The 12,160-nt window shown below is 47.1% G+C and overlaps 1 protein-coding gene across 1 annotated transcript; it reads right to left on the minus strand.

The window, feature by feature from the left end:
• Positions 1-1,839: 1,839 nt before the first annotated feature.
• On the minus strand, positions 1,840-2,889 carry LOC110943936. Its single transcript, XM_022185667.2, has 2 exons — positions 2,234-2,889; positions 1,840-2,169 (listed from the first exon to the last, which is right to left on the minus strand). The coding sequence occupies exons 1-2, from the start codon at positions 2,570-2,572 to the stop codon at positions 1,840-1,842; spliced, it is 669 nt and encodes a 222-aa protein (XP_022041359.2). The 5' UTR covers positions 2,573-2,889.
• Positions 2,890-12,160: the final 9,271 nt, after the last annotated feature.

Here is a 12,160-nt window from a genome sequence, read left to right on the forward strand (position 1 = left end):
CTCGTACATCTCATGTCATTTACTTTACCTTTTTGCTCATTGTTTGATCGTAGATACAGCTCAATATCCTGAGCCGTATCCTGAACACTGTTTTTCCAAAGAACATAACCAGCATATTTTCAACACACTTTTTAGCACACTACCTCACTTAACTAATTTGATCACTTAATTGCTTCGGTAATTTTTGACCAAAACACCTGGTATGTAGCAAATAAGGAAAAAGAGATCACCAATGGTTTGCAAGGCCATTGATATGTGTGAAGTGCAAGTAGGAAGACTCAAACCTAGCGGATTTATGCGTTGGGCACAAAGTCACCCCGAGGTCCGTTATGCTGGGCCTGGGGCTGGGCTCGCTACACCCAAGTAGATCTACCGCTCCTGTCCCTCGGTCCTACAATGAGGATTAATGGCCTCAAGTTTTCGCCTACCCACTCACATGATCTAAGTAGTAAACCTCCTTACGCTAACCATACCATGTAAAAAGTATTCGTAATTACTGTAACATATATTCCACCCCAGCCACCCTGGCTGAACCTCCCCAGCCACCCTGACTGAACCTCCCCAGCCACCCTGGCTGAACCTTCCCAGCCACCCTGACTGAACCTTCCCAGCCACCCTGACTGAACCTTCCCAGCCACTAAGGCTGACTCCTTAGTTATGAAAAATCATTCATATTTCGAAAATAAGCATTTGTTTTGTAAAAACCGGTATGTTTAGTATAAACCTTTCGTAAATCATTTGAGTTCCTCGAAATCCATTCGTGATATGATTTAGAAATACGAGTTTTGTGTTTGTTCAAAACTTTGTATGTTTCTGAAAATCGTGCATGTCTTTCCACCCCGAAAACATTTACAAAAAGAATGTAAAACAGTAAAAAGTGGGGGTTATGAACTCGCCTGAATATTCGTGTGCAAAGCTAGCTAATTACGACTTCGTGATGTCGTTTCCAAGACGAGGCTCGCTAGCGTGCGTCCCACAATATTCCTAACACGGAATATCTTATAAGTTTCTAAATAATTGCGGTAACTACCCTACGTGTTACCGAGCTCTACCGAATCGTTAATCGAACGATTCGACGGTGTGTTGATAGCTTAAAAGTAACGAGGAAGTTAAACTTGCTAAGTTTCGTTTACTATATGTCGAATGTATATGCCGTTTAGGCGTTCAAAATAAATATATAAGTTATGTTTATTTTATGAAAACTTCATCGAGTCGTTGCATGTTTAAAATAAATATATACTATATTTATTTTTATAAAAGCGAATCCATCTTGTTTGATATGTGGAATAAATATAAAAACTTTATATTTATTTTTACAAAATGAAATCATGTCATTTGATATTCGAAATAAATATGTGAACTATATTTATTTGTAAAAGATTCGTCGACATGTATTGGAAAATAAATATATAACTATATTTATTTATAAAGGATTCGAGTTCGTTTGAAATAAATATAACTATATTTATTCTTGTTGTCGAAATAATTCCATATCGTTGTTCTCGTAAGTTGTAAGTCGTTGTCGAATGAAACTTTATATTTGTATCTCGTAAAAGTCGCTTTAATACAATAGTTGTCGTTTTACAAGAAAAACACGTTTTTATAATAAAACTCGTTTTATTTTACGGGTTTTCTCGAAAAACGGGCAGAGTTTCCTCTGTTTTTGGACGTCACGACAACACAAGTTGTCGCTATTTTTATCAAAATTCAGTCAATTTACGCAATATATATCAAATATGCCAAATTAAAGTGCAAATAGTCGCTAAAGTTATCGGTTGAGCTCGTTCACGGAATATATAAAATTATAAGAATAACGAAATGTATTGCGCCGTGAAATCTTTACCATCTTCTCGTGTCGAAAACCAATCTGACCAAGTCAGCCGGGTTGACCGGCTGAGTTGACCAGGTTTGACCTAGTTGACTCGGTCCAACCGAGTCGACCAAAACCGTTGACCGCACCGAAATCTTGATCCGAACCACAATTGACCCGAACCTGCTGAGTCCAAAACCCGAAACCGAGCCGTTGACTTGATGTTGACCAGTTGACTGGCGTTGACCAGTCAACCCGACGTGTTGACTGGGTTGACTGAACCCGAAAGAACTGAGACCCGAGCCAAAAATGTAACCCGGAAAACCCGATGCAAATCTGCAACTGAACCACTCGAGTCTCTGAAACAAACCCAAACCATACTTGAATCGAATTCATAAGAACTGAACAACATTAACCACTTACTTTCATCATCATCTTCAACACAGTGGCAACCTCATCATCATCGAACATCTGAAACACCACCCAATCTACTCGGATCTTAAAAAAAATATTCAAAAGAGAACAGAGAGTTGTGAGAGGGGGGGGGGTATTATCGGAGAAAGGTGTCGCCGGAGTAACTGGTTCGTCGGATAACCTCCATCGCCGGAAAAATGGCGAAATCCATCGGATAACGACAAGATCCGTCGGTCCAAGGCAGCGACCGCTGGACCAAATCTTCGACCTCCGGTCCGTCACCTCTGCCCCGTCTCTCTCTCCTCGCCGTCTTTCCCTCTCTGTCGACTGACCGCCGCTCACCACCATTTCCGCCGGTTCTCTCTCTGTCGTTCAATCTGGTCGCCGCCGCTGGTGTTCATCGGGGGGGGGGGTGTTGTGTCGGCTGATGTGTGTCGGAGAAACAGACCGAGAGCGGAGGAGGGCCGTCGCTGGGACCCACTGCCGTCACCGGCTACGCCATGTCTGGCCGGAGTCCGGCTGTTCAACTTTAGCGGAGAGGGGAAAGTGAGGGTTCAAGTGGGTTTGGGTGTTTGTGAGCATTAGGTTGTGAAAGTGAGGACCATATGTGGGTGTGCATACACAGGGAGATGGGTGTGGTTATGTAGAGAAATGAGTTTGTGAAGGGCTTGATGTTAGCTGCATATTATCGAGAGAGGGGAGGGAGACAGACAAAGGTCTGTGTGCTTGATTTAATTTGTGAAGTGAGAAGGAAACCATAAAGCCTATATATAGAGATTTTAGGATTAAAGTTTCTTGTGTGCATTTATATTACATTCAGGTAATATATTCTACCCTTTGTATCAAGATCTTTTGAAGAGATTTCATGAGATTATACGGGATTTAGTAAGATATGACAAGATTTTTGTAGATCTTGTTTCTTATGCACAGGTTTAGATTTATGTGTTTTGGGCTTGGGCCCAGGGCCTACAAGCCCATCTCGTGTGAAAGTGGTCTGTAATTCCTACGAGACCCGTTGTCAAAATTTTGAACTCTGTTTAACGTCAAAAATTAAAATGCACCAAAGTACGGTCGGTTGTCGTTGTTTGCACGCCCGTTCGTCGACTACGGTAATAATCGCGAAAATTTGTATCGTTGCCGTCTTTAATCCGTTCTTCGATCCGGTTTGGACTATAGTCACTAAAATTTAATTACGAAGCTAAAATTTATCGTAAAAATTTGATATTTGTCGGCGTTGACAGTATTATGTACGGTTTCAATCCGTTACCGTTTAACGTTTCACAAGCTGCTCTGTAAACCACCGTTCGCTCACTATAAAGTCGGATAAACGTTCCTGGGCATTCCAAATGCCTAATTACATTAATTTGCTTTGTAAACACTAATTATTATTGCGTTAATCCTCTGTTAATCACGTAATTAAGATCCGTAAATTACCGGTTGTCACACACAAGATGCAGGATTCTCTTTCTTTGATGCTCCCTTGTCTCCCTCGCATACCACAGCTGCGGATGCGGGGGTACCAAAGGAACCTGCGGCACCTTTTGTTAAGGTGGTTCCTGATCCAACCGTGCAGGCGGAGAGTACCGTGGAGAAGGTCGCGACCCAGATTTTCGATACCGTTGATTCCTCCAATAATCTGATCTCTCCAAATGATGGTGATAATTTGGATCTACGGTTTTCTGATGCTGGGAAGTAGAAATCGGATACTGAGCCGCAGAAATCTCCTGCTGGTGAGAAGGTTACTGGTTCTTCTTCCGGTGGCGCGGGTTATGATGGGCCTCCTATTCAGCCTGGGGAGTCTGAATTGGAGTATTATTACCGCACTTACACCCCGGATCGGAGCACGAGTTATCATCGACCCCCCTGGACTGTTATGCAGGGGGATGATATTTCTAATGATCCTTCTGCATGCAAGGAGATTCTGGGTGGTCTGGGCACCCCATTTGAAACTGATCGTGCCCGTTCCGCACCCCGTGAACTGCGCATCAACCAACTTTCCACCATGTTAGTGGGAAGTTCCATAGTGGCGAACGCCATTCTGGAAGATTACAAGGTGCTAGGCCGCAGGGAGGAGGAAGCTGCTCGCTTGCGGGCCGAAGCGGAAGAGTTGGTGAAGGCTGCTCGTGCGGATGCGGAGCAGCTTGAAAGGAATAGGGCTGCTTTTGAGAAGCAGAAACAGACCGCAGAGTGGGCTGCAACTGCTAAACCTAAACAGTTTCGTACTCTTGCTAAGTTACTTTCTGATGAACGCAAGAGTTGGAATGAAAAACTTTCCAATGAGCGCAAGACATGGAAAGAATCTTGGGCTAAACAGAATGAAAATCTGTTTCGTGCGCGCCAGGAGTTAGCCAATCTCAGGGCGGCAAACGCTGCTTTGGCCAAAGAGAAGGCTGTGGCTGAGGCAGCTGTAGGCAGGGCTAAGGAGGATGAGGCCCGGGCCGCTAAGGCTCTTGAGGAGGCCAAGAAAGCGGGGGCTCGTTTTGCTAATGCCCTTGATGAAGCAAATGCTGAACGTACTCGTTTAAACCAGACTGTTGTGAGCCTCCAGGTATGATTTGTGTTTCTTATTTTATCTTTCCTTCTGCCTTTTGAGAATGTTTACCAATTTCGTGCAAACTGTTTCTTGTTTTTGAAAGGCTGAAGTTCAGACTCGCGAGGTCAAGGTTGCAGACCTCACGGCCCGCGTGACTGTTGCTGAAAAGCGGGCTAATGAGGCTGTCGAGGCCAGAGATGCTCTGACCTCTTCATTTAACCAGCTTGAGGCTGACCGCGAGTGGATGCGGAGTCGCGGTATTGCACATGTAAGTATCCTGTGCCTTTTGTATCGAATGTTTAGCACGTGATGACCTTATTATTCTTGTGTTGCAGATTGTTCAGTCTATCATGGATGCTCCTGAAACCGCAACTAGTTTAGACTTGGTCAAGCAACGTGCCCGCGATGCTGGTTTTAAAGCTGGTTATAGCCGCTGTATCGGTCATATAAACGTCATGTGTAAAGGCGGTTATACTGAAGAACGGTCCGGGTTTCGTGACGTGGACACCGAAGCGCTTCTTGATGCGGCCGTTGCATCTTTTTATGACACGTCTCTCTCTTGTGTGGAGAAGCTTGACGAATGCTTAGAGGCCGCGGATTATGTAGACCGGTTGCGGATGTTATATGCAGACGCGGAAGAGGAAAATTTTGTTGGTGCCGGCCAAGATGGTGCGGGTACCAGTGGTACAAAATAGGACTTAGGTTGGCCTGTGTGCCCCCTTTTTTGTTTTCCTCTTGTACATGTTGGAACTTTATGTAAATCCATTGTGCACCGCGTGGGTGCCTGAATTTTTTGAATATAAAGTTTGTTGCTCAATTTGTACAAGTGTTTTTACTTCTTGCATGTTTGAACGTGTGTATGCGGGACTCTACCCATTGTGAATGGGGTTGAGTACACTCCATACCGTTGTCGTATGAGTATGCGTCAATTCCATTGCTTGCCTTGTTAGGTTTTAGGAACTGTGTAAGTGTTGTAAAAACTTGTCCGGAACTCTACCCATTGTGAATGGGGTTGAGTATACTCGATACCTTTGTCGTACGAGTACGAGTCAATTCCATTGTTTGCCTTATTAGGATTCAGGAATTGTGTTAAGTTTTGTAAAAACTTGTCTGGAACTCTACCTATTGTGAATGGGGTTGAGTATACTCGATACCTTTGTCGTGTCAATTCCATTGTTTGCCTTATTAGGGTTCAGGAATTGTGTTAAGTTTTGTAAAAACTTGTCTATCCGGCCAGATAGACACTTAATATTCTGCCTTTTGCTGGCCTATTACAATATTTGTGTGTGGTTAGCACTTTGTGTGGGTATCGCGAATGAAGATTTTGCCAATCTGTTTTTGCGGATACCGCAAAGTGGAACACGCATTTGTAATAGTAGTAACAAACAATATTGCATTGAATTGCTCGTTTATTTATTTGCAAATGCCCTGCGGCCCGATAGGTTACATGAAAATGTAAAAAACATGGCTTACATGTAGCAGCGTCTAAGCTGTTGTGCATTCCATGTGCGTGCGATAGTTTCGCCTTCTAACGTTTGTAACTTATACGCGCCTTTGCCCAAGACCTCTTTGATGAGGTAGGGTCCTTCCCACTTGGGGGCGAGTTTTCCTGGGCGTTCAGCGTTAGATGCTTCGTTGTCGCGGAGGACGTAGTCTCCCGGGTTGAAAGTACAAACGCGGACGCGTGAGTTGGAGTACTTTTCAAGTTTGGATTTGTACTTGGCCTCGTTGATGGCAGCGTTTTCACGCCTTTCTTCCAAGAGGTCTAAGTCAATCCTGCGTTCCATACTGTTGTCTATTTTTTCAATAGCCAACATTCTGGGTGAAGGGAGGCCTACTTCCGCGGGGATCACCGCTTCTGAGCCATAGACTAGGCTGAAAGGTGTCTCCCCATTGCTCGTTTTTGGGCTTGTGCGGTGAGCCCATAAGATGCTTGGGAGTTCATCGACCCAGCCACGCCTGGCTGTTCCCAACCTTGCTTTGATGCCTTCGACTAGACTTTTGTTGATACTCTCAACCTGGCCATTCCCTTGCGGATGTGCCACAGATGAGAATATGTGTTCAATGTGTAGTTCTTCTAGCCATTTTTGAAATTCGTCGGCAGCAAAGTTGGTGCCGTTATCGGTAACGATGCACATTGGTAGACCGAAACGGCAGATGATGTGTTCCCAAATGAATTTCCTTGTTATCATAGCAGTGGTTGAGGCGAGCGGTTTCGCCTCTACCCATTTTGTGAAGTAATCAACCGCTACTATGATAAATTTGACCGAACCTGGTGCGTCTGGGAAGGGTCCGACCACGTCGATTGCCCATTTCTGAAAGGGCCATGCGGTGGTGACCGGGACCAAGTTGTTCTTGGGGCGCAAAGTTTTTGGAGCATGTCGTTGACAGTTAATACATTTGCGCAACTCTTTGACGGCGTCCAGGTGCATGTCGGGCCAGTAATACCCAGCATTCATGATTTTACCCACTACCATGCATGGTCCTGCGTGTATGCCACACATTCCCTCGTGTATCTCTCTGATGAGGTATGTGGCATCCTGGGGGTTGACGCATCGTAGGAGTGGCCCTAGGTATGATTTACGGTATAAGATACCGTCTCCCATTTGATAATGGCAAGCTTTGTATTGTAACTTGCGTGCCTCTGACTTGCTTTCGGGAGTCACACCTGATTGCAAATATGCAATAATTGGTGTCATCCAAGATGTTGTGCCGTATTGGATGACATTGACCTGGCGCAGGGGTACCGAAGGATTCTGCAGAATTTCGATGCGTATCTCTTTTGCCAGGTGTTGGAAGCTGGTGGATGCAAGTTTTGATAGTGCATCTGCGGATTTGTTTTCACTTCTATTGATATGTCGGATATTGAATGAAGTGAACTTTGATGTTAGTTGCAGGGCTTGCTCGAGGTAAAGGATCATGATATCCCCCTTTGCGGCATAGTCGCCGCGTATCTGCCCTGCCACTAACAAAGAGTCGACGTGTGCTTCCAAATGTTATATGCCGAGTTTGACTGCTAAACATAGTCCTGCCAGCAGAGCCTCATATTCTGCCTCGTTATTTGTGCTTTTGAAATCGAGGCGGATTGCATATGTAAGTTCTTGGCCATCAAGGCTGACGAGTCGCAGACCTGCGCCTGCACCTTCCTCGTTGGAGGCACCATCAGTAAAAAGTGCCCAAGTTTCCGAGGAAGATGGTTCTGGTGTAGGATTTTGTGCTTCTTCGCATTCTTGGATGCGATTGGCCGGTACTTCGGCGACGAAATCAGCTAAGACTTGGCCTTTAATCGCGGGGCGCGGTTTATAGTTCAGCGTGTGCGCGCCCAGCTCGATTGCCCATTTCGCTAATCTCCCAGAAATGTCAGGTTTGGATAGGATCGGGCCGATCCTGTAATTGGTTAGCACCGTGATGACATGGTTTGCGAAGTAGCGTCGCAACCGTCTTGAAGCGTGTACTAGTGCTAATACCAATTTCTCCATTATTGAATACCTTGTCTCTGGTCGTTGAGCATCTTGCTGATGTAATAGATGGGTGCTTGAATCCCCTCCCGCTCCACTATCAGTACCGCACCTACCGCGTTATCTGCGGCAGATAGGTATAGTATGAGTGGTTCATCCTTGCGTGGTGCGGTTAGAGTTGGGAGTTGTATCAAACACTCCTTCATTTCCCGGAAAGCATTTTCGGCCTCTGCGGTCCACTGGAATTGTTCTTTCTTTAAACAGTCCCGCAGGGTCTTGATGAAAGGATATGACTTAGCTGCATGGTTGGCTAAGAATCTATTTAGTGCGGCTAGCCTGCTAGCCAGCCGTTGCATTTCTTTCATCGTTGAAGGCGATGGCATGCGCTCGATCGCTTGAACCTTTTCCGGGTTTACCTTGAATCCATCTTTGGTTACGATGAATCCAAGGAATTTGCCTTCTTCCATTCCAAACGAGCATTTTCCTGGATTGAGCTTTATGTTAACGCTTCGCAGAGTTTGGAATATTCGTTCAATATCAGTGAGCATGGTATCTTCCTCCATGCTCATGACGACTAGATCGTCCATGTAGATTTCGACACTTTTGCTTATTTGCCCGCGGAAAGTGCCGTTCATCAGTTTTTGATAGGTTGCGCCTGCGTTGCGCAACCCAAACGACATTTTTGTATAACAGTAATTCCCGGTGGGAGTGCGGAATGCCGTTTTGTCTTCATCCTCGATTGCCATCTGTACTTGGTGGTAGCCTTTATAACAATCGAGGAAACACTTCAATCTGAAAGGTGCGAGGTTATCGACTTTTTCGTCGATTTCCGGAAGTGCGTAACAATCCTTGGGACAGGCTTTGTTGAGGTCTTTGTAATCGACGCACATGCGCCAGCCCCCGGATGGTTTCTCTACCATGACTGGGTTGGATAACCAAGTCTGGTATTTAACTTCCCGCAGGATGCCTGCGGAGAGCAGTTCTTCTACCTGCTCATGCATCGCCTGGTTTTTCGCGGATCCAAGGTGGCGTTGGCCTTGGATCACCGGCTTAATACCTGGCATGGTATTTAAGCAATGTTGCGCGATTTCACGCGGGGCCCCAGTCATGTCTGCGGGTGTCCACTCGAAAATGTCTTGGTTCCTGAAGAGAAGCTGCTTCAGGTGCGCTTTGGTGTTAGGGGACAAGGCGTGACCCAACGAAACCTTTTGTTCTGGGTATCTCGCGTTGAGAACCCATTTTTCTGGTTGGTTGTTGGGGGCAGGCCTTGCTATCTTGGTCGGACGTATTTCGTCTGACATCATGACATCTCTGCGTGCGTAGATTATCGCGACCCCTGTTTCGGTTGGGAAACCGACAGCAGAGTGGGGTACGGACGTAATCATATTGAAATCACCTTGGGATTCTCTCCCAAGGAGTACGTCATATCTGGAGGTATGAGTTAAAACCAAAAAGTTTACCTCTTCTGTTCTTGTGTGCCTTCCGCTGGTGAGACGCACAGGAAAAGTGATCTGGCCAAGGGGAAAGATAGTTTCCCCTGCGAACCCGGCCAACGGGTAATCCACTGCTTGCAACCGATCCTTGTCCTCCTGATCGAACTGGTTGAAGCATTGCTCATAGATTATATCAGAAGTATTTCCCGGGTCGATGAATAGACGCTCGGTGCAGTAATGAGCCAGTTAGCCTGTAATAACGACGGCGCGCCTGTCGCGCGGTCTGCCTCGGACTTTTGGAAAGACGACTTGCTCGTCTTTCCAGTCATTGTCTGGTCTTCTCGACGCTTTGTGCAGCCTTCCTTTGCATCCGTTAATCATGTGGTTCGAGGCCACATACATGGTCCTCTTCCCTGAGGAGGTGCCTTGCCATGAGGGGTGATGCGCTTGGTGGGTTTCTGCCCACCTGGCAAAAGATGTTGCAGTTTGCCCTCTTTTAAGGCTCGCTCAATCTCCAGCCGGAGACTGATGCAGTTGTTTGTTGTGTGGCCCGAGTCCTTGTGATACTCACAATAGAGAGTGAGATCTTGATTTTTCTTAGACTTCATTGGTTGGGCCGGTCGCAAGAGCTGTGCGTCCGTAAGAAGGACTTCGCTTGGCGACACAGTGATCTCGGTCCAGTTGCGGTCTCGAGAATCTTTCTTTGACGCCCGGTTGTCCCGTTGGGCGTTATGGTTCCTTGGGTCAAACGGGTTGGTCCGTGGGAAGTATGGTTTGGAAATGCTGTCGCGATTTCCAACGTCCCAGTTGCGTTTATTGTTACGCTTGGACCCCTGGTGGGAGGTTTCGGCTTGGGGTTGTGCCTTTGCCATATGCGGTTCAAGGGACCGCTGTGTCTGGCCGTATGTCTTGACTGCGGCAATGACATCTTCCCATTTTTTAGGCAAGCCCTCCTTGCCAGAGATGGTCATAACCATCTGCTTCTCCCTGACGGCCTTGATGAAGTGGTTCCGTGCCATTTGGTCTGCCACGTCACTTATCTCCAGGCACTCTTTATTGTATCGGGCGACGAATGCTTCGAGAGATTCGTCGTCCCTGCGCCAGATATTCATGACGTCCATCGAATCACGTTCGTGACGCCGTTGCTGGCTGAAATGAGCGAGGAACTTTGCATGTAAGTCCTTGAATGAGGCCAGTGATCCCACTGGCAAAGAATCGAACCAAGCCCTGGCCAGACCCGTGAGGGTCTGGGGGGGAAAATTGCACCAAGTGGGTTCATGCCACTGGCCGTTGCACCCTGCACCCATGAAAATGTTCATGTGGTCGTCTGGGTCGGACGAACCGTTGTATTTCCCAACATTGAATGGGAATTTTGTTGTTGTGACATGGGCGTGGGCAATTCGCGGGGCGAATTTGGAGTTTTTGGCCGCAGCTTTCGGCCTGTAGGGCTGGTTTTCAGGGCGCTTTGCAGCCCTGAGGTATGTGTTGCAGGGATGAGTGGGAGGAATATAGTGCCGTCCTCCCGGTCTGCTACTGGAAGCATGAGAATCCCCGCAATATGTATGGTCGTCCGGGTCGGTACGACCATACCCTTCGGTATATGGCTGTGGGCCCAACCGGCTCTGAATTCCGGAGCCATATCGGGATGCGGACCGTCGCCTGTCCTCGCTGTAAGGACCTAAGCGGGTATATACTGGCCCCCTGGTGTGGGACCCGTATGAGGAATCATCCTCGTTAATTGTGCGGACATCACAGTAAGATGATCCGCGGTCTCCACGTCTGCTTCTCGAGGCTGGACGTGAGGGTACCCTGCCTTCGTATTGTAAAATACGACCCGCAGGGGTGTGCAGTGCTGGGGTAGGCCCAGCTTGTACTTGCGCTTCCGCACAAGCGCGGTTATATGTTGCGGCCAGCAGGGCTGCCTGCTGGTCATACCAGGCATGAGGGTCCATGTCTGGTGGGATCACAGATGCGTACTGTGATAGGTCATGTCCGAACGTAAGAGATGACCCCTTTGCGTCGACGTGCCAATGTGTCCAGGGTGTGAGGTTGAGGGATTAACCCCTACCAGCCCTGGGTTTGCGGGGTTTTGGTTATCCCCAGCATTGTTTTGGTGATCAGTCATGATTTTTTGAGAGGGAGAAGGATTGCTGAAAAAGTGCTAAGAGTAGCGGTGGGCGCCAATGATGAAACAATGGTTAACCGGGCAGGGTTAACTCACTGGTCTCGTCAAGAAGGGTTAATCCCTTCCTCTCGAGGATCGCTGGCTGGATCACCGGTGGGTTGATCTCCTGCACAAGGAAACAAACCGTGACTCGTAACAAGGAGGATGGGGTGGGGAGTGCTCCTTGTTACCACTCTCCGGCGTGAGAATCAGTAGTCTGCTTGGGAAGCAAAGTAAGATAGTCGTAGTAGTGAGAGAGTTGTGAAGAGATACCTTAAACCTGGTTTGGGGTTGGTATTTATAGCCGAGGAGTGAAGGAGGAGGTGGATGGATAGACCGACGGCATGC

The sequence above is a fragment of the Helianthus annuus genome, chromosome 5, assembly GCF_002127325.2.
Source record: "Helianthus annuus cultivar XRQ/B chromosome 5, HanXRQr2.0-SUNRISE, whole genome shotgun sequence".
Lineage (NCBI taxonomy): Eukaryota > Viridiplantae > Streptophyta > Magnoliopsida > Asterales > Asteraceae > Helianthus > Helianthus annuus.